This window comes from Eurytemora carolleeae, unplaced genomic scaffold, assembly GCF_000591075.1.
Source record: "Eurytemora carolleeae unplaced genomic scaffold, Eaff_2.0 scaffold970, whole genome shotgun sequence".
Classification (NCBI taxonomy): domain Eukaryota; kingdom Metazoa; phylum Arthropoda; class Copepoda; order Calanoida; family Temoridae; genus Eurytemora; species Eurytemora carolleeae.
The window spans coordinates 49152-72255 of NW_019397088.1; the positions used below are offsets into that span (position 1 = coordinate 49152).

General features: G+C 36.6%; 2 protein-coding genes across 10 annotated transcripts in view; one reads left to right on the top strand and one right to left on the bottom strand.

Moving 5' to 3' along the window:
- LOC111711765 (titin homolog) overlaps positions 1-23104 on the bottom strand; it is a 37733-nt gene that overhangs the window by 6009 nt on the left and 8620 nt on the right. For 4 of the 8 annotated variants that reach the window (XM_023486195.1, XM_023486194.1, XM_023486200.1 and 1 more), the window contains exons 7-10: positions 9779-9975; positions 7501-7622; positions 6631-6848; positions 341-5861 (exon numbers count right to left, since the gene is read on the bottom strand). In XM_023486195.1, the coding sequence (XP_023341963.1) occupies positions 341-5861; positions 6631-6848; positions 7501-7622; positions 9779-9975 (6058 nt within the window). Of the gene's footprint in view, positions 1-14; positions 5862-6630; positions 6849-7500; positions 7623-9778; positions 9976-23104 lie in introns of all 8 variants that reach the window. The other 4 variants (XM_023486199.1, XM_023486198.1, XM_023486196.1 and 1 more) reach the window with 3 other exon arrangements.
- On the top strand, positions 10059-23069 carry LOC111711767 (A disintegrin and metalloproteinase with thrombospondin motifs 3). Of its 2 annotated transcripts, XM_023486202.1 has the most exons (16): positions 10059-10091; positions 10523-10640; positions 10843-10892; positions 12330-12413; positions 13383-13438; positions 13698-14327; positions 14937-14995; positions 15596-15679; positions 16266-17886; positions 18192-18441; positions 18603-18851; positions 19613-19709; positions 19832-19913; positions 20287-20395; positions 21915-21980; positions 22991-23069. In XM_023486202.1, exons 1-16 carry the CDS (start codon positions 10066-10068, stop codon positions 23016-23018), a joined length of 3609 nt encoding a protein of 1202 aa, XP_023341970.1. In that variant the 5' UTR covers positions 10059-10065; the 3' UTR covers positions 23019-23069. The 2 variants fall into 2 exon arrangements, 1 of the variants encoding a protein (XP_023341970.1); XR_002767313.1 differs by lacking the exons at positions 20287-20395; positions 21915-21980; positions 22991-23069 and having other exon boundaries at positions 19615-19709.

Here is a 23104-nt window from a genome sequence, read left to right on the forward strand (position 1 = left end):
TCCTGGGACATCACCTTATCTTGAGAAGATTGTGAATCCTCCTGCTGGAAAAAAGATTGACGTTTCTTCCTCTCAGCAGCAGCAATTATATTTAAGGTTACATGAGCATGCTTGTTAAGAAGTTGACCATCAGATTTCGCCCCTGTATAAGGGTGAATCTGTCTCCGTAATTTTTCTACAAGAGGAGAAGATCCAGCTTCGGGTGAAGAATGTACAAGACTAGAGGTTTCAGGGTTAAAAGGAGAGTCTGAGACAATATGGTTAGCAACACTAAGCCTGATAGAGGGTTCTTTCAGGGAACTTTGACGTTTAAGTGTTAAAGCTCTATTGAGAAACTGACCTTCGCTTATTGGAGTGGATGAGTCTCCATAGTCGAGGACTGGAGTTCTGGTGTCTGATCTAGATCTATCCTCGGAGAAAGATCCCATCTCCAGTGGAGTGGATCGTCCTGAAGTACTTTCTCGGTTTCTAGATTGAACAACTCGAAGGAACCTTGGTTTCTTCTTATCCTCTTCCTCAAGCTCTTTCATTTTAGCATATATACTATCTTCCTTGGGTATTTCATAAAAGTCCGGCCGGAGAAACCTTGAAACCCTCCTTTGCCTGTCTCCAGTATCAACAGATTGGTCTGTGGACTCCAATCTATCATAATTATCAGTTGAATTGAGTGAAAAAGGTTTCATATGTTTCATATAAACTCCTGGAGTAGGCAACGGAGTTCCAGGTTTGGAACTACCGGGACTATCAGAATTATAACTCTTATGCACACTTATAGGAATATTACGTTCATACGCCTCACTTGCTTTAGGTGTTAAATTTTGAGCAAAGTATTGAGCATCTAGGTCGTTAGAATTAGAACTAGGATAGTTAATATTGGATGCATTGATAGTGTTATGGTTAGCTGGTGGAGGTAAGTACCCAGGCCGAAGCCTTTGAGAACTGGTAACAGAGACACTGTTAGAGAAATTGCTTGCAGTGTCACTCTCATCATACCTTTTAATGGAACCTCCGGTGGAATACGACGGGCTTCCTGTAGAGTACCTGCTATCTGATTCGTTGTTAGAGTTACTCCTGTTGTATATCCTGGTTGGGGTATACCCGGAGTTATAAGACTTATTAGATGGGGAATCATCAAAGGATCTCTGTGAGGAAGAATCATCATATGCAGAAGATTGTCTTGAATATCCGTCCCCAGATCTTTTGATGGAGTTTCTCTGTGCTGTTCTCTCCAGCCTAGCATGGGTTCCACCTGGATTAAGTTTAGGAGGACCATGTCTGGATCTTTGCCAGTTTATGTGTTCATCATGCTCATCATGGATCCTTCTTGTCAAGCTTTTAACTCTTGACAACAAGGTGGAGAACAGGTTTTCAGCTGTCATCTCCTGGAAACCGTCGTCATCAAAATCATCTTCCTCGCCGCTAGAAAAACTTTCTGTTTTGTCGTTTGAGAAAGGTGGTCTGGTCTTTTTCAACCGAAACAATGGCTGTTCTATCAATCCATGCTTTCCATATGACGTGTATTTTTGCAAACCTGCAAAAGAAGCAAGTGCATCATCATCTGAAACACTGGAATCACTAAATGCTGAGCTCATACGTTTCTTTCTACTTCCCCATCGTCTTCTAGATATATTACTGGCATTAAAATTATCCAGTATTTCATTCCGCTCCATATCCTCTTCAGGATGGTCAGATCTACTTGAATATCTTAATCCACCCTCAACACGGATTGGAATGTGATGCTCATTTCGTTCTGCAGTTTGAGCCGAGTCTTTAGGGCTGGAAGCAATATTTTCCACATCAGCTATGAATGGTTTAGGGACAATGTTTTCATTAACAAACGTGATTGGAATAATTCGTTCTTTTACCGGAGGACTGGTTACAGTGTCATTATCCTTTGATGTATCCAATCTAGAATCTTCTGATTGACTTTTGAGATTGGTTTTTGTTTCTATGGCCTCTGTATTGAATGTGTTTACTTCTAACTTTTCTTCCTTAGACTCAATCTTTTTCTCTAATGTAAGTTTTTCAGAATCATTTTCTGTGGTTTTCCTGCTTCCTGCAACATGTGGAACTTTTTTCAGTGTACTCCTAATTTCATTGAGGTTGGGTTCAGGAGATTTAACCTTTTCTGTTTTCTCAGGTTCTGGACTTTTGATCTTGACAGTTTTTATGATCAGTCTTGGAGGATCGTTTTCTTTGAAGTTATTGCTGGTTTCATTATTTTCCATACCATTTATATTTTTCTCCTCCTCATGTTTAATTTTGTTTTTAAATACAATCTTTGTAACCTCACCAGTTTTAACTGTAGTGAGAGGAGGTTTGGATAAATCTGAAACCTTCTCTGATGGTTTCAAATCTGGCGGCTTATTATCATTTTCCTTAAGCTTCACTATAACAGCCTTTTCTGCAACATCTTTTTCAGTTGCAGACAGCGCAGGAATCAGGTTGGAGTTTTCATTTTTTATCTGACCTAAGTTTTCATCAACATTTTTTAAGATATTCTTTTCGATTATTTTGAGGTCTTCTTTCTTTACTTTAGGCTTAGGACTAGTTGGTGGTTTAGGTTGAGCAGTTGTTGGATTGGATGGTTTTAAACCTCCTTCAGAGATTGGTTTCGAATCATCGGTTTGTATATTATTTTTTGTGTCTTCTCCTATTTTTGTAATAGTTTCAACTGCTGGTGTTAATTTCTGTTCTTTTTTATTTTCAACTTTCTTTTCTTTGGTAGAACTAGGTTCAGAAATCTGTAATTTTGCTGCAACAGATTCAGGTGACATTTCAATAACTTTCTGGGTTGATTCTTTTCTATCAGATTTTTCTGAATCTGTTGATTTGGACGGACTGATTCCTCCATCACTGATGTCATTCTCTTGATTGGATTTTAGATTGGATTCCTTCGGTTGTCCCCACTTTGGTTTCTCTAGCGAGGAACTACCTCTTCTTGTCAATCTTGGTGTCTCGGTTTGTTGAAACTTCTTTTCAAACACTGACTTTGCATCATTTACTCTAAGACCAGGATTACAGCTCTCAACGTTAGACTTTTTAGAGTTCCGTCTCAATAGTGTAAACTTATCCTCTGGTTGTACAGATTTACCCTGTTCAAATGCACTTGTCAGTTCCTTTAGACCTCTCTCACCAATCCCAGCACTGATTATCTTCTTAGGTTTATCCATCATCTTGGGATTAGACTGGGGTTTAGATTTAGAGGTTACTTCTCCAATATAATTATTCCAGTAAGCTGCAGCTTTTATAACCTTAGAATCCCTCTTCTCCGGACCCTTCTTTCCATTGCTATCCAGGGTAGACCCGGAGCTAGAGGGAGAGAGGGTTGAATAGTTAATGTTTGGACCATTTGGTTTAGGAAGTATTACCGGAGAACTTCGTTGGGATTTATGTTCCTCATCGGAAGAGAGAGAAACACACGAACCTACTGAATCCGTGCTTTTTGTGGCCTGAGCTGGTTGCTTTATTGGCGGAAGCAGGGAATCAACTTTAGGTGTAATCTGATCAGTAACAGGAGCTGTAGCTGCTTGGGGTTGAGTAGGTTTTGGTACACTAGGGATTAGTTTAGGTACTGTACTTGGAGTAGGTTGAGGTACACTAGGAATAGGTTCAGGCATGCTAGAAGCAGGTTGATTTATACTAGCAGCAGGTTCAGATATGCTTGAAGTATGTTGAGGTATGCTAAGAGTAGGTTTAGATATGCTAGAGGCAGGCTGAACTATGCTAGGTGAAGGAAGGGATAAACTGGGAATAGGCTGTACTACACTGGGAATAGGCTGAGGTATACTAGGAGAAGGTTTTGGTGTAGATGCTGCCGAGGTAACTCCACTTTGCTGAATCTGATTCGAGGAAACGGACGGGAACAATATTTTTGCATCCATTTTAATCTTCGGTGATTGAATAACAGGCCCATTAGAAATCTCAGTTGATGATTTTTCATTTTCAGATTTGAATGGTTTTGGAATGTTATTTATGAGAGATTTAGGGCTTCCTGTCTTGACTAGAGCAGCAGGTTGGGACAATTTTCCAGGGAAAGGTTTGACTAGTGGAGGTTCAATCTTAGGACTGAGCAATCCATTGCTAGATTGCTTCTCTGGGTCAGGTTGTGTTACTGTTTTTAGTTTTGGAAGGTTGTTAATAGAAGGGGTAGACTCTTTTATTTCTCTCTCCTGAGAAGGTTTAGATTCATTAGGTTTAATGACTAGTCTGGGAAGGTTGTTAATTGAAGGTTTAGAGTTTTCTTTACTCCCTTGAGCACTAGGGTGTTTCGGGGGAGGAGAAGATACTCTAGGTGGACTCTGAACTTTGGGAGAAGTTGCCTTTGGGGTAGGATTAGAATATCCATTGATCAGAGCAGTCTGGTGTACTTCAGTAGTCTTTCTTTGAAGTTTTGGAGAAAAGGTTGGAAGATCCGGAGATAAAACCTTGATTTCAGCACTCAACACTTTAGGTATAGCTACTGGTGTTGAAGTAGCATGGCCATTTGACTCATGGGCAAAGGTTTCCTGTCTTTGTGGTTGAGGGGAACATATCTGAGATTTTGAAGACTCTGATTTAACCCAGGGGGGTGGAACTATCTCATGATGATTGTTCTCAACATCTACCTGTTTAGTTGGGTGGGGTTTAACTAATCTATCTGATTTAGTTTCTGACTCTTGAGTTGATATTTGAGTTTGACTTTTACTCAATGTTTGTAAGTTTTCAATTGTTGAATCATTATCAGATTTGCAGTTATAATCTGTATCTTTAGTTGGATAGTTGCCAGTATCAAGGGTAGAGGATAATATAAGCGGGGTTAGCTCTGGCTCAGTTGGCTTGCTTGACTTTCCACTCACACTCTCTTCTGAGACATGAGTCTCAATACCCGTTTCCTTTGACAAGGAAGAAACAGGAGACCTAATGTCAGGAGAGAGAGAACTCATTGAGGCTTTCTCCGGCTCAAGTATGTTGTCCTTGTAAGATTTCACATCAGATATCACAGCTGAGTTCTCATTAGAAGGTTCACACACTAAATCACAGTTGGGGAAACTCTGAGTATTTATCATTTCACTTTTACTTTCAGTATTAAAGTCTGTTTTCTGCCCTAGATCTCCGTTCATGGGACCTGATAGGAGTTCATTGGTTTTAACTCTAACCTCACTTGTGAATGTTTGATCCATCCGAGTAGATTCATCCTCATGCTTATCACTGGAAACAGGTTTCCTTTTCTTCTCCGGGAGTGGCGGAGGACTGGATTCATCCTGGGGTTTAATACCAGTCCCCAGCCTAGTTCTCTCCTCAGATTCTAAGCTTTCTATCGGGGGAGGAGTCTGCCTAGGTGGTCTCGGAGAAGCCTGGGGTTCAGGTCTTTCAAAAGGTTCAGCTTCCTTTTTAAACCCTCTCTGGGTTCTCGGTGTCTTAGGTGTAACCGGAGCAGGTCTTTTCTCCGGTTCTGGTGTTCTAGTAACTATAAGATCACCAGAGGACTTATGCTTTCTCCTCACTTTAGGAGTCTTCTCCATATCAACACTTGCTCTTTTATCTTCCATGTTCATCTTTCTTGGTCTTTCATAAACCTGATCCTCTCCGCTCTCCATGGGTTCAGGGATAGCAGCTCTGGTTGGAGGAGGAGGGATAACAACATCATCAGAGTCCCGAGTATCCACCTTTTTAGCAGTCATCTCTGCCTCTGTGAGACTAGATCGTTCGTCAAGTTTACGTTTGTGATCCTGTTTCCGTCTGCTCACTGCTGGTGATCTATCTTCAGGTTCCTCTGAGAGAGAAACATCACACTCCTCCACTCCAGCTGGAATAGAGGCATCTACAGGTATCTCCTCAATATCAATGGTTGGAGTCTCCTTGTTCGTTGGTGTCGTCACCTGTAAATTATATAATATATCAATCCATATTTTTAAAGAAATTGTCTTTTAAAACTTCCATGCGACAGTCAATACACAATATAAATGCAATTTATATAAGCTTCTGATTACCGTACAATAACTGCTATAGGTACCCTTGTACCTTGTACCCATGTAACCTGTACACTGCAGTACCACTGTACCCTGTACCTCTGTACCCTGTACCCTGTGCCCTGTACCTCTGTACCCTGTACCCTGTAGTGCCTCTGTACCTCTGTACACCCTGCAGTTGTACCTACTAATTGGCAACGCAACAACTTTTTTATGCAAAGGTTTTAAGACATTAAAAAGCATTACAAAGTATTATTTACAAAAATCAAAAGGTTCAGTAAAATTTTGCTTTTAAAGTAATATTTACAATTTTTATCTCAAGAGAAAATATAAGGGAAAAAACGATAATTTCTTCTCTCAGGGTTAAATAAGTGTAACATAAAGCAAAAGTTTTTAAAAACCTATTTCAAAATTTACAAACTTCGTATTTTCGTCCATAAAACCTTGTTAGTTAAAAAAGACAGGGGTCAATATAATTCCTTTTTCAATCCCATTTGGGATTGACAAATTTGAAAGAAATGGGGGCAAATTGTTTAATTGGGGGCAAAAAAATTGGGGGCAAAAAATTATTTTGGGATCGAGAAAATCAGTTTTTTTTGGGAATTATATTGATCCCTGAAAAAAGAACGAAGTTGTTGCCAATCATTAGATTTACCCGAACCTTGAACCTTGAACCCACCTCTGATTTAGCTTCATCCGGAGGTTCCCTTTTCTCCTGCCTCGTGAGGGAGAGAAGAAGATCCAACCTGACCGGGGTAAGGGAGGCGAGGTACTCTGCCTCCTCCAGACAGTTCCTGGTGTATCCATCATTAATCCACCAGTGGGAACAGATATCTATTATATTCGCTCTCTCTTCAGCCTTTACGGTTAACATGCCTCGGATCAAACTTGACGCAGCTGAAATAAGAAATATAATAGGATTATACTTATAATTTGATTTTTTTATTTTAGCTTCATTAAAGGTGTTAAAGGGACTGTGCGCATAATTGAATTTCGGTACCCTAAGAGTATACGAAGCCGATAAATTTGAAATTTTGTGCGTCATTTAAGATTATATACAGAAATTGGAGGAACTCTCTAATTTAGAAAAACCGGTTTTTGATTTTACTCTTCTATATCCAAGAAAGAACGGTTTAAGAAGAAAATCAAAAGTGTGTCCATTGGATACTCAGGTTAAGTAATCGGGATTAAGGATATCTTATTCTAAAATTTTCAGCTCTGTAAACATTTAACTTATGACAAACTTTATCTTATTCAATTACAGAAACGCTTGTGAAACGATTTTAAGGAATATTAATATTTACTCTCACATTCGAATTTGATATAAGTTAGTTTAAAGATATACGCCTCAATAAAAGGTGTTAAGTAGAGTTCCTGAAAAACATATGTAATAGTAATATGATCTTCATATAGCTTTTTTAAACAGGTTGTACCAAAAAAGTATTTAGATAGATTATCAATCAATCGTCTGAGTTCTTGCCATAAAGGTGTTCGACTTCGGGCTGCAAAAATATAAGGAACAATTGAAAAAGAGAAGTGCTCAACTTACATGATGGTTGCTTGGGTTCATAATAGTCTCCTGTCGTGATCTGTTTCACCAATCTTTTAAAGTTAGATCCATCGAATGGCATAGCTCCGTACACTAGGGTGTACAGCAGCACCCCCAGAGACCTGTACAAAAATTATATAATAATTGTTTTTTATTGTGTAATATTTACTCCCGCCGTTTACCCGCGGTTGGTCGTACATTACGATTTGAACTATTTTTCCTGAAACGTCGGCCCACTCAATTTAGAATCTCAAAACCAAACCAAGAACATTCCAGTGGTTCTTCCGAGTTCTTCAATCAATATTTGAAGCAAATCGGTCAGAGGGGTTCCCGAGTTATGATCGGACAAACAGGCAGACAAATAGAGATTACAACTTTAGTTATATAAAAGATAAAAGATAAAAGATAGATTGGTATGGAAACCTTTTAGTGCATATGATGCACCGCATGGGCATTATAGTTTCAGTAGAAGTAAATATTTCCTTTTACTGATAGCGCCGATATAAGGATTCATAACTCTAATTAGATAATGCGTTAGATAGAAAGTTAGATGTTACCGCCATACTATTTCTATTGGTTCAGAGCTGAAAACTTTAGAATGGGATATCCTTAATCCCGATCTGTTAATTAATCTGGAGATTAAGTTCATGAGGAAAACAAGCAATATTTAATCTGGAGAAAAAGAGTGGATTAAGCATTAATCCCGATATCCACCATTCAAAAGTTCCCAGCTCAGAATAGACAACAAACACATGACTGAACCCTGGTTGGATCAGGCACTAATGTACTTGGCATACAGGAGTGTGGGGTAATCTGTTAAGAGAAAAAGTTTAAATATGATCGGGATGCATTTCCTAACTATATGCACACTTTTAGCACCTTAAATACAGGAGTGACCAGACATGGAAAGGAAATGTTCGCCTAATTGAAAATAAACATAAAATTTTGTAAATATTGTATTTTTAGGTTTGATATTACTGAAATCAGTTTATGAATATCCGACCACCTTGTGTTAATTCTTATATTGAAAACACCCAAAATATTTTTAAATCAAAAAACCTAGAACGTTTCAGAAAAAAAGAAATTTCTTCGTTTTCTGTCTGAAAATTGATAACCAGAAAGTGCCCCTAATACTTAAAATAGATATATCAGTTTCCAGTAAAAAAAAGAGTAAGAAAAGTGTAAAGTAAAAGTGTAAGATTTGTAATCCTTTATTTTATATTTTAATTAACGTTTAAAAAAAATTTACTTGCAATATCTTTAAGGAATCCAAGCAAAATTACCGAAAATAACTTAATTTAATAAAATTATTAAAAACATATAGTAATAAATATATTATATTTTAACTAAAAGAAATTGTATTGACATATTTGTATTATCTAAAACGGGAAAATCTACGAAAATGAAATTTTTAAATTCCCCAATTAGTGATGAGCTAGGAACGAATTATGCAATCAGGACGAAGAGAGATAAATCAAATCTTGAGCAACGAGAATAATATATAATATATATATATATACTTTCAAACATGAATATATTAAGAATCAATCATCAAGATTTTTTTATTGTATTTTTTATGAGAATTTTAGAAAAAAAACCGTCCTTAAATGTGCACCAAAAATTCTCTGACTTTGGTGCTCAGTAAGCAAAACAGAAAATTCAGGATATTCACTGCTTTAGAGGACTTTATAGAAACATTGGATAGAAATGAAAGTATTGCTGATAGATTAATAATTTAGCCTTGATTCACCCAAAGCTCTCTTTCATTATTATATTGTGGAAACTTAATACCTGCTGGAGAATTTATATAAATAAACTGAGTACTTCTTGACATTATAAAGTAATCATCAAAGTAAAATAGCATTCGAAATTATCCATGCAATTTCATTAAAACCAGAAGTCTAACCCCAATTTTTTTGGAAGTAGAATGTATATGATAGAGAGAGAGAGAGTCTCAAACATAATTTGAGTGGTATAGTGTTGTGGAACATCGGTCTAGTGTTGTGGACATTTTTTTTTCACAAATGACCAGTGTCTAAAATGTTCATTCGCTCCCTCGCTCCATAGAAAAGCACTAATTACTCGCCACGAAAGCAAAATTTCTAATCTTTCAAACCTAATGTCGTAAACATTTCATATGTACTTTTTGTTTTAAAAGAATTCGTAGTTTTAGATATTGACGGGAGCAAAGCTATAGGGATTAGAAAAATTTAAAGTTGTGGCGAGTTTTTAATTCCTTTTCAGCCAAACTTAGACCCTTAACTCTTTATAAACTTACCAGCAGTCTACTTCCGGTCCCTGGTAAGGACACCCTCGGACAATCTCCGGGGAGGCGTAGAGCGGGCTTCCACAGAACGTGCTCAGTAGGTTCTTCCGGTCAAACACGTTGCTCAAACCGAAATCTGCAATTTTAGCTCCGCCCTCCTCATCCAACAGGATATTCTCCAGCTTCAGATCACGATGGCAGATATTGTGCTGAAATATTATTATTATTATACCATCACTTCTACTACTATATGTACTGTCTATGAGAATTAGTGTTTATTGGGTTTCCGGTGTTGGAGTATGGAACATCGAGTTATTATATTTTGGTGAAAATTTTAAAACAATTTCTGTATAATGTATTTTCCTTCAGGGCAAAAAGAGGTTTCTTGTCATTTAACTCTACATATATTTACAATAGAAATATTGTTAAATAAATACATTAGTGATAAGTAGTGATTTCTTATTCCCATCCTCAGTACTTTTGTACCTGGGAAAGGGGGGGGGGGTTGAGAATGTGTTATCTTGAACTATTTTATGTAGGACACTGACTCGATCCTTATCAGAGCACTTGATGTTTTTAATAGAACATCTTATCATATCAGCAACGTGTAGTTATCTTAGAAGTTCTTGTGTACTAATAAGAATGTATAATGTACTGCAATTATTTGCAAGTATTCTGGTGTATTGTTGAGTACACAGTTGTACTGATAAAGGGTGTTTTTGTGTACTGTTGAATATATGTATGTACTGCTCTAAGGTGTTGTTGTGTACTGTTGAACCTCTGCCATGTACTGCACTGTACAACAAGTTTTAAAGTGACCCCAAGATTAATAAGAAAAACAAGGGAGAAAAGAGAGAGTTACATGTCTCTCCAGGTAATTTTTATTGAACAAATTATTCAAAAAAAATTGTCAGAAGTTTCTTAAAAACTTATAAAGTGTATTTACACAAAACAATCGCATATTTTTAAAGCAATATCTAAAAACCTCTGACAAGTGTGAATAAAATGTAATTTTGCATGAAATATGAAACTGTTTACTGAAAAAGGTGATATTTTCAAAAATGTTCAATCTTTAGATAGAACTTCAGATGCTGGACAGGGGACCAATCTTACTAAATCTAAACAGGTATCAGTAAACAAAATGATACTAGATGTAGATATATAGATAAAGCGGCGGTTTTAAAATGTATACAGTTGTAGATTTTAAAGATATATTTCCTTATTAAAAAATGGGGGAAGCATGGGCTTTTGACCTTGCCAAACCTTGTGCTTGAATGTAATGATTTGATCCTCCATATAGTTATCTTAAACACTCCCTATTCTAATATTTTCTGTACAGTTGGAACTTTATAGATCCCATGATATTTCATTGACAGTTTTTTCTTTATTACTAGTTTTTATAGATGGCGAGAGATGAAGTGAACACTGTGAACCATAAACCTCAAGACTCAGATATCATTTTTGTCTTGAAACTTCCTTAACGTAAACATTTTATGGTGGATCACTTTTTCATTTGAATTTAATCAAGAATAAGAAACTAATTCAAGTTTAAAGCTTGGGAAAACATACTGAGAAGAAATTTCCTTTCAGTACTTTCCGGATGTATTCCTCTGTAAGAAACTTTCATTTTTCATCAGTTCAAAAACTCTATTGAGCAATTAGTCCTTCATCCTGACACCTTACAAAAACAGTAACCTTGAGGTTATCCTAATCCTAGCCCTGAGTCATCCAGTTCATCCTGTTTATCCTGTTCATCCTGTTCATCCTGTTCATCATGTTCATCTTGTTCATCCTGTTCATCCTGTTCATCCTGTTCATCCTGTTCATCATGTTCATCCTGCTCATCATGTTCATCTTGTTCATCCTGTTCATCATGTTCATCCTGCTCATCATGTTCATCTTGTTCATCCTGTTCATCCTGTTCATCCTGTTCATCCTGTTTATCATGTTGATCCTGTTGATCCTGTTGATCCTGTTGATCCTGTTGATCCTGTTGATCCTGTTGATCCTGTTGGTCCTGTTGATCCTGTTGATCCTGTTCATCCTGTTTATCATGTTGATCCTGTTGATCCTGTTATTTATTACTTAAAAAAGTTCCCACACATTTTTTTCTGAATAAATTCTGACTCATTCTCATTAATTCCCTTTCAGCATATCCCTATGAATTTCTTGTCGAGAAATTTTAGGATATATGACTGAAGGTTTGATGCTAGGGTCTGGAGTATTGGAGTATATTTATATACTTAGCGCCCATCTTCTATTTCAACTTTTAATAGTTGCATGATCTTTCACCATTTTCTCTTCGATAAACAATAATAAAATCTTTTTCAGATTTACAACTTTTTTTCGTGGATTTTCAAAACTTTTCGAGAAACAAAATTTTTTGGAGACAACTATTTGTAATTTTGAGCTTTCATAAACCTTCCCTGAGGTTATGTTTGGTCCCACACAACACGGAACCAGGACTAATAAACCTACTCCAGGAATGAAAGGTTGATGTTAGGGTCTGGAGTAGTGGAGTATATTTATATAAACAGAACCAGGACTAATAAACCTACTCCAGGAATGAAGGGTTGATGCTAGGGTCTGGAGTAGTGGAGTATGTCTATGCAAATGGAACCAAAACAATTGAACCTATTCTTGCAAGGTCAGACAATGTAGTTATTTAAAATCTGAATTTTTTTAAATAAACCACACCAACCCATTAATTTGATAATGCCAGATTTTTATTAATTATGCAGTAACTTTGGTAGTTACTAAACTGGATTTAAAAAATATATCCAATTTTATTTCCAAGCCCGAGTTTTTCTATTTTCAAGAGGGAAACCAATTTTTTGCCAAAAAAGACAATTTACAGAAATAACCATGTTAAACATCAACAAAGCTTTAATCATATTTATTGTTTCTTTACAATTATCAGCCCTTGAAGTATTTTTTTATCTTGAAAAACCAGACATTCTTCGCCTGGTTAAACTTGCGCTTATCTTTCTGCTGGTTAACCTTGCATTCATCGCCTGGTTAACAATTCATTCTTCTCCTGGTTAACCTTGCATTCTTCTCCTGGTGAATAATTCATTCTTCTCCTGGTAAACCTTGCATTCTTCTCCTGGTTAAACTTGCGCGTATCTTTCTGCTGGTTAACCTTGCATTCATCTCCTGGTTAACAATTCATTCTTCTCCTGGTCAACCTTGCATTCATCTCCTGGTTAACCTTGCATTTTTCTCCTGGTTAACCTTGCATTCTTCTCCTGGTTAACCTTGCATTCTTCTCTTGGTTAACCATCTTTCTTCTCCTGGTTAATTTTGCATCCTGCTCCTGGTTAACTTTATATCCTTCTCTTAGTTAACTTTGCATTCTTCTTCTGGTTAACCTTGCAATCTCCTGGTTAACTATTCATTCTTCTCCTGGTTAACAATTCATTCTTACCCTGGTTAACCTTGCATCCTTCATCCTGGTTAACCGTTGATAATTCTTCTGGTTAACCTTGAATCCTTCTGCTGGTTAACATTTCATCCTTCTCCTTGTTAACCTTGCATCCTTCTCCTGGTTAACCTTGCACCCTTATCCTGGTTAACCTGGGATCCTCCTTCTAGTTAATCTTATCTATTGTCTTAGAGAATCCCTGGATTGCCTCTACATAGGATCTGTGGACAAGGAGATATCAAGCCTAGGTTCAAATTTAATTATTAAATTTTTTCTGCTCTTTAGTAATATTTAATTATTAAACATTAAACCTTTTCTGTCCTTAGTAATATTCAACCATTAGAAATTAAAACATTTCTGTTCTTTTGTGATATTCAATCATTAAACATTAAACCTTTTCTGTTCTTTTGTGAATGTTTAAGCACAGTAGATGTCGCTGAACTGTTTAACTAGATTTTAAAATCAAGGTTTGAATGAAGAATAAAAAGTTCAAGGTAATTAATCTAGTTGCGGTTAGTGTCTGTGATGGTATATCTGGATATATACAGAGAGAGGAAGATGGATATATCATTAAACCTTGTACTGAGAACCCAACCCTTGAGTCAGAACACTCTATGGAGATCATTCCTCCGTACATTAGGAATCCACAGGAGAAGAAGGATAATATGAACAACCCCGATCTTAGAGAAAGCGAGATACATAAAGGATTCGGAACCTTAGTTGAAGAGTACACGGGTATGACAGAAGGAGACAGGAACAGTACTCTAAGTCTATCCGGAGAACAGAACAGCACTTTAGGTATATCCGGAGAACAGAACAGCACTTTAGGTATATCCAGAGAACAGAACAGCTATTTAGGTCTATCCGGAGAACAGAACAGCATTTTAGGTCTATCCGAAGAACAGAACAGCACTTTAGGTCTATCCGAAGAACAGAACAGCACTTTAGGTCTATCCGGAGAACAGGAAAGTACTCAAGGTGTACCAGGAGAACATGAAAGTGCTCTGAATGTGGCAGGCGAACAGAACGGTATTCAACGTTTATCAGGAGAACAGAACAGTACTCAAAGAACAAAAGAACAGGACAGTACTTTAACTGCTGCGCAAGTTCTAAACCGATCCCGGAGAAGTCAGAAAGGTAACAAAAGTTTCCTTTTTATATTCAACAAGTTTTAATTTTATTTTTCCGGGCTTTTTACAATAAAGAATACTAACATTTTTCTCATTAACTGACATTTGTAGGAGACAAACCTTTCAGACTTAAAATAAAGATGTTAAAAATCTCACTTCTTGCTAAAATTTGACAGCTTTCGTACATTTGACTTGCTAGAACTAGAGATTTTGTTCAAGAAGAATTTTTTTTGAAAGGTTGTTGAAAGTTTTCTTAATTAGAAAAATAGCATTAAGAACATGTAGATATAGTGTAGAACTAAAATTATTCTAGGAGGAAGGAAGCTGAGGGAGGGGGGGGAGGGGTTCGAAAGAAAATATTTGCATAAATGTATGAATTGATGTGAAGGATTGATAAGTGATGAGAAAAATGAGAAAGTATTAAACTAAACTAAAGTTGTATTTCAGGGACAAATACTAAAATACTAATCTAAATGAAGAGCCGAATATTTGGCTCAAGTCCAAAATAGTTTCATACACTGAAAAATACACATGTACTCATTCTCTTGATATATGCACCAACAACCTTATGTACGTAAATATGTTTAATTTTAAAAATATTTATTTTATTTTTAAGATGAGTTAATTACGAACTCTGGCTTGAGTGGGGATGAGGATGTATTTCATTGGTACGATGTAAGTATTTTTTGTTAAACAAAATTTTAGAAATATTTTTTTTCAATTTGTGTTGTTTTTATATTTCCATATCAAATTTTACATTTTTCAATCCTTTTCTAAAAAATAAAAACATTAAAGAAATTGAGTTTTTGTCACAAACTCTGATTTTCTTATCCCTATATCTTTGCATTTTAATGTCGGAGACCTTAGATATTTCAAACTATCAATCATTTTAGATAAAATTATGATAGTTTGAAATATCAAAGGTTTACACCATCAGATTGCAAAGATTAGCTTTTTTAAATTAGAATGTGTGGCAAAAACTAAGTTCCTTTGATAATACACAAAATACCCAAATTGTTTAACTAAGGAACATAAAAAGTCTATCTTACCGCTCTAAGATTCATACATTCTATAGAAAAAGGCTAACACACAATTCCTTAAAATATACGACCCACCAATTTACAATTTGAATGATATCTAACTTTTGGTTTAAAAGCAAGGTTTTTTAATACCCCTTATTAAGGAAAAGTTTGATTTTTATACTTAAATTTTTGAAATATTGTTGAAAAATGAGGAAGCATGTTTGTGTTTATCAATGATTGTTTAACTGCTGAGGTGAACCTGGATGACGCAATGGCTGAGACGGATTCTAACTCTGACCTGGATTGGATGGGTCATGTACTAGGTGATGTTTGGCAGGTCAGCTTCAACACACTTTTTTTAAAGGGATTGTTCAATAAAATATTGTTTTGCACCAATGTTTATTACATCGTTTCAATTAAATCGGTGTAATACAAAAATATTTTTTTTCTAAAGTTGCAAAAATATCTCTTGGTGTCCATGAGAATTTAAGAATAAAGTAAGAATACTAATTTCTTTACAAATAATTAGGTAAATGTTATTAAAATCTGATTTAAAGAATATTTTATTATTAGATTAAAAACTTAAAGGGACTGTAAACGTATTTCAAGGGATCGTCCATTCAACGATGGCATTGCCCAATTCACAAAGGTACCCTTGACACCTTTATCTTATAATAATGCGGAGTATATTGTCGTTTTTATAGTTTTGATTTTTATAATTCCTTTATATTTTCCTGTAGTAAAAAAGCGCAAGCCACTTTTATAAAAAACACAATGGAAAAAAATCAATTTTCAGAATTGTAAACATTCATATCTAATTCATACTTGATTAACGCTATTAAGGATACCGTTGTGAATCGGGAATTGTCATCTTTGCATTAAGGGTCACTTACGCTTACAGACCCTTTAAACTATGTGAGTAGGTTGATACTGCCGCTGCTCGGAGAAAAGTGCAAAGACAGAAAGGACATATTGTCTGTAACGGACCCTACTGTGAGTACTTTAGAGTAAAGAAGGACGAACCCAAATGGTTGGAAACAGCTTTATATATTGATCATTCAGTTATTCAATTCCATGGCAAGGATACTGTGAAGCAATATATTCTAACCCTGATTAATATAGTTAGTGCTATATACGGAGATCCAACCCTGGGAGCCAACCTCAAGTTTGTGATTACAAGAATGATCTTCTATGATGATGAATCTATAAATCCAATAGTGGAAGATGATTCTAAAGCTTCTCTGGAGAACGTGAACTCCTGGAACACTGCTGTCTGGAGAGGTCTGGATAAGGGTGAGAGGCATGATATCTCGGTTTGGTTAACAAGAAAGAATATCGGAGGTCCGTCTGGATACGCTCCTGTCTCCGGAGTCTGTGATCCGGAGAGATCTTGTTCTCTGAACCGAGATGAGGGCTTGTCCAGTGCATTCATCTTGGCACATGAGCTGGGACATATTCTGGGTTTATCTCATGATGGAGATCTAGGAGCAGGGAACACCTGCTCCAAGGAGTCCAACGAGGGGAGTATCATGGCCTCTATGGTGGCAGCAACCTTCTCCTACTTCCATTGGTCCTCCTGCTCTGCCGGAGAATATCATTTCAAGTCTAACCAATGGTCTTGTATGAGAAACAAACCTAAATCTACCTTCAACTATACATTTATCAGTGAGAAAATTGAGTACGAGTACAGTCTAGATGATCAGTGCCGGATGGAGTTTGATCAGGGATACTCGTTCTGTCGGAGTTTTCAACTCTCTGATCCTTGTGCCCATCTTTGGTGCACTCATAACAACAACCCGGAGCTTTGTAAGACTAAGAAAGGTCCGCCCATGGACGGGACGGCTTGCGGTAAGAATAAATGGTGCATAAACGGATACTGTGAATCTACAAGTAAGAGTTTAGAAAGTAAGGATGGGTTGAGACACAATGCTCTCTCCGGGGGCTGGAGCAGCTGGAGTAGATGGGGAGATTGTACCCGAACCTGCGGAGGAGGTGTTAGTTTCCGAACCCGGAGATGTGATAATCCCAGACCGTCTTACGGAGGTAAACCCTGTCCTGGTATTTCTGAAGAGTATCAGCTTTGCAACATCTACAGATGCATTAAATATGAAGATTTCAGAGCAGATCAATGCAACACAACCTTCCAGCTCATCACCGGAGATTCAACCCACAAATCTCAAGAATGGTTGCCATATGAACACGAAGATTTAAAATATAAATGTAGGCTTGCCTGTTATAATACTAAAACTAAAGAACACGTGATGACAGATGATCATGTGATCGACGGAACACCGTGCTCCTATGATCATCCCAGTAATATCTGTATCCAAGGAACCTGTGTGGAGGTTGGGTGTGATAAAATACTTGGATCTCCGCTAGAAGAAGACCAGTGTGGAATTTGTGCCGGAGACGGGACGAAATGTATCACTGAGAGAGAAACTATCCAGAGAAAAGTGAACAAGATGTTCACCAAAGTATTCCTTCTCCCTGCGGGTTCAAGATGGCTCGAGGTTCAGAAAATATCTGGGGATAAAGTTCATCTAGGAAAATTTTGAAAAAAATCCTTCCTTGTAACCCTTTTTCCTGGTACTTTATCCCTGTCTCCCGGTATCCAGGTGTGATTCACACTGTATCCCAAACTCCATGTGAAGAATTTCTGTAGCCTTATATCCAAGGCTGTATCCTGAATAAATCTCTTTTATATTTATACTGTAACTCTTTATCTTTTTTTCCTTGTCAGGTGTTTCTGTATCTTTTCATCCAGGTCCTGTATCCATCCCTGTATCTCTATATCATGCATGATATCCCTGTATCTTTGTGTAAACATATTTTCAAGATTGTGTGTTTAGTCATGAAAGAGAGAAAAGGCTCTTCTTTATTCCTAGACGGAACTACCATCAACTCCGGGTACAAATCTCTCATAGTACACGGAGCAAAGTTTGAGTTCAAGAGTGTGCATGGACGAGAGTTTGTAACTGCTCGAGGTCCTCTCCTAGCTCCCATACTGGTTGGGTTGACAGGGGTAGAAGGAGAGGAAGGAGAAGTTTACATCAAATATACATACGAACCTAAAGAAGACACTCTCTCCAGTAGATCAAGGTAGATTATAAACCTACAAAACAAGATACAAGTTGACGGGCTGTATGGATTTTTGATTTCATGAATTTTGACAGTTTCATTAACTCTTACGTTATCTGTATGAATAAAAAAATCTTCGAAATATATTTCCAAAATTGCTTTTACATCATTGGTTTCGGTAGGTACGAATGGCAGACCCGAGGCTGGTCAACATGTTCCGAGGATTGTGGAGGAGGAGTTCAGAAGATGATTATACGATGCTACGATAGCATCACAGGGAACAGGGTTCAGAGAAAACATTGCGGAGTAAAAAGAAACCGTCCCAGGACGGAGCATCGGCCCTGCAACACGTTCCAGTGTGAGGCCGAGTGGGTGGAGGGAGACTGGGAGAACTGCGACCAAACCTGTGGGAAAACTGGAACTCAATACAGGTACAGGGTTATCCACAAAGGATGAGACTGCAGAGACGACTGTACAGATTTTAATCGTGGTTCCTTGCAGCTGTAAACTTGTTTCTTTCTTTCATTAGATATACACCATTAAAGGACTGTATATTTATCTAGCTTGGAAACCCAGCTTTGCCAAGCTTTTAAAAACTTTAACAAACAAGTTCCCCAATCAACATTTGAGCCAAATCGGTCAAGGGGTTAATGAGTTATGATCGGACATCCAAACAGACATCTGCAAGTGCACTAAAAACCAAATTCAACCCTCGCTAGATTTAACCCTGTATAGCATGACAGATACCTTTCTCATATTATTCAAAATTCTGGGCCGAGATTTAATTCAAATAATTAGATGAATGAGATGGATAAAATAAATCCAAACAAGCTTAGAACAATGACAAAGCATTAAAAAAGATGTACTGCATCCCCCCCTCCCCTCCCCCCAAACTCTTTTGCTTAAAAAGCTGACATATCTTACTTTCACCTTGTTTTGAAGGTGAACATATTTGCTTGCTGTGAATTATTATGAAACATGACATAAGGTCCCTCTAACATAAACATCAACTCTCTCCGGACTAACGATACATGGACTCCTTTCAAGTTAAATTCTCAGTTTGGAGTCTACTGAAAATCTGTAACCTTAATTTTACGATTCAACTAATGAGATAAAGGGTTCAGTTGTGACTCAGGCGTTGCCATCTTTGCATGGAAGGTCACTTGACATTACGTTTACAGTTTTCTGTTAGAGAGGTGTTTTGCTTGCCCAGCCATGAGAATAGAACAGATCAAATCTGGAGAAACATGGTGGATGTTAGATTCTGCGTCCAACCAAAACCAGAACAGGTAAATATCCAGGATATCATGTTCAAAAGTGAACTTTTATATTCTCTCCAGAGATTAGATTATATTTATATTAAAAACAGTCAATCCATTTTTTAAAGCTTTTATATTTCTCCGTATTCTAGATAAGAGAGTGCAATCGTGTTCCCTGTCCTGTCTACTGGTTGGAGCAGGGTTGGGGACCTTGTTCAGTATCTTGCGGAGCAGGTAATCAGGTCTTGTACAGTATCTTGTTGATAGGATACATGAGTATGGTGTACAAGTGTACTACTAGGGTACATGAGTATGTTGTACATGTGTCCTACTAGGGTACATGAGTATGTTGTACATGTGTCCTACTAGGGTACATGAGTATGCTGTGCATGTGTCCTTCTAGGGTACATTACCATGCTGTATATGTGTCCTACTAGGGTACATGAGTATGCTGTACATGTGTCCTACTAGGGTACATTACCATGCTGTACATGTGTCCTACTAGGGTACATGAATATGCTGTACATGTGTCCTACTAGGGTACATGAGTATGTTGTATATGTGTCCTACTAGGGTACATGAGTATGCTGTAAATGTGTCCTTCTAGGGTACATGAGTATGCTGTACACGTGTCCTGGACATGGACAGAATGTTTGTGGATCAAGATCTATTCATAGAACAGTTTGTAATCCTGGAGACTGCTCTACACCTTGCAGGTTAGTTATCTCAGTCATATCATAGCAAGATTTCAATTTTTGAGTTCGTTTATATTCAGTGAGCCGCAAAATTAAGTATTCTTTAAAATAAGCAGTGACGTCATATGAGGATTTAGAGTGTCAATTGCTGTAAAGGTAGTTTTTACCTACATTGGAGTGCTTAGATAGATACAGGGTCGTAATTAGGCGCTTCTGTAGGTAGGGACAGTGACTGAAACTCAGAGCTCCCTTGCATTTTCATAATATTTTTTTCTACTTTCTATCTTGATTTTGAGGTTATCGAGTAAACTAGATCACCCACACTAATTGGTCAACCTTTATTGACCTACACTAATAGCTAATGTATTATCTTTAATGGTGTATTTAATTCTCCTCCCTCCCCCTGCTTTAAAAAAAACATCCTTTTTGCGCTAAATTGTGAATCTTAAAAATTTTGTCTTTTGAGTTGTCAAGTTTGGAAAGGAAATAAAAAATTGAATTATATACACCACTGATTATCTTTGAACCCATGAAACTGTGGAATAGGAAATCAACATTGTTATAAAGCAAATAGTTTTACAAGTAGCTTGAACATCGACAAATTAAGTGAAATGGGTCTGTGTACAGTAAGACGTTCGAAAAAAAATGTTCTGTAAAATTATTTATTTAAAAGCGTTCCCTTCCCTTGATGAACTTGATAGATCACTGATGGTTATAAGGTGTCATATTTTTAAAAGAAATAACGAAAATATAGAAATGCTAGGTCATTTTAAATCATTCTCAAATTTTCGTTGATTTCTCTATTTAATTTGGCGAATTTTCACAAATAATACATTTCGACATTTTTTCAGTTTCGTCTTCGCTGGGGATATGTAAGTTGTCTTAAAAATGTTGTCTCGATCGGTTCAGCCGTTTTGACGTTTATTGGATACAAATGGACAAACACCCAAAGACGAGCAAAGCATATGTTAAGAGTGAGATGTATGAACTTGCAACGGGTATTAATTTAATGTGTTAAAGTTTATGTATATCATTATCTAATTTAAAGCCTGTTAAAGGTTAATTTTTCGTTAATTTCAGTTAATTTTCCGAATTTAGTGAGCAACTATAATTTACAGCTTTTACAGGGAATATTTCATTCCGGGGTATTTTTACTTAATTATACTTTATTTATACTATGATATGTTAGTTTAGTATTTTCTATAATGAGTGAATGTATTTTGTTTATTTAACCTTGCAATGAGTGTCTCCGATCCAACCTTGAGACTTTTCTTTCTAAACTGATTGTTTTCAAAACTTAAACTCTAGCATTCCACTTAACTCTTGAATTGACACAACTCTGGCTTAAGTATTTATAGGAGTAAATGAGGTTAGGACGGATAGAACTCCGGGCCGTCTTTATCATATCTTCTCAGGGACATAACTCACTTTTTATCCTTGTTATTGGATTGACTTATCAAACCCCAATCAATATTTTGAGTTTAAAAAGTAAGGTCACTTGCATGCATATTATTTAATATCTGCTAGGGTGTATGTATAGGAAGGATCAGTCTCCCGTTTGTAAGAGGAAAGAAATGCGAAAATACTGTGATATTCCGGCATACAGGTTAGAATGCTTACTCAGGGTACTACTACAGGTTAGAATCCTTACTCAGGGTACTACTACAGGTTAGGTTAGAATCCTTTCTCAGGGTACTACTACAGGTTAGAATCCTTACTCAGGGTACTACTACAGGTTAGACTCCTTACTCAGGGTACTACTACAGGTTGGAATCCTTACTCAGGGTACTACTACAGGTTAGAATCCTTACTCAGGGTACTACTACAGGTTAGAATCCTTACTCAGGGTACTACTACAGGTTAGAATCCTTACTCAGGGTACTACTACAGGTTAGAATCCTTACTCAGGGTACTACTACAGATTAGAATCCTTTCTCAAGGTAAAACTGCAGGTTAGATTACCAAATCTAATCTTTGTGAAAATATGAAAATTGTCGGAAACCGGAAAGGATTCAACTTGTCTTTTCTATCTATGCAATGTCCCATCAATGAATATATATGTCTATGGGATGTCCCAGCGTTCCAATAATTGTTATCAAAATCTATACAACTAGGCTTTTATGGCGCTTCGAGCCAATCTTCTATTTCCAATCCATTGTGAACATATCCTCTTTGTATACATTGTAAAACAAAAACAAAAAATGTTGCGAATTTTATAAAAAAAATCGTGGATTTTCAACATTTATTGAAAATCGAATTTTGTTGGAGGCAAATTTTTGAAATTTTGATCTTCTATAAACCTTCCCTGGGTTCAGCCGTTTTGACGTTTATTGGATACAAACGGACACACAGACAAACAGACAAGCAAAGTATATATATAGAAGAGAATCAATTCCCGCAGACTGACTCAGGCGCTAACTATTTATTTCTAGATGTAAAAATCCTTAGTCAGATATCATTTATAGAATTCGGAAAGAGTTCTTGCTCAGGGTACTTTTTATAGCTGTAGTAATAATCGGTATAGTATGTATTCATATTTCAACATATACAAATAATGCACCAATCGTATATTTGATAATTTTTAAAATTTATTTGGTTTTGATAAGTATATTTTAGGGATCGTTGTTGTGAAACCTGCTCCTAAATTTTCAACACCTGTTCTGATAATTAATAAAAATAAAAATTCAATATTTTATTTATCATTGATTTATTTATTCATTTAGGTTTTTA

What these genes read in the sequence shown, in the direction of transcription:
- LOC111711767 (XM_023486202.1), top strand. Translation starts at nt 10,066, where the DNA reads ATGGAACATCGAGTTATTATATTTTG. An exon ending in AGAGTTACATGTCTCTCCAG is followed by an intron (nt 10,641 to 10,842) that starts GTAATTTTTATT and finishes TTCAATCTTTAG; the next exon opens with ATAGAACTTCAGATGCTGGA. An exon ending in ATCTTACTAAATCTAAACAG is followed by an intron (nt 10,893 to 12,329) that starts GTATCAGTAAAC and finishes AACCTACTCCAG; the next exon opens with GAATGAAGGGTTGATGCTAG.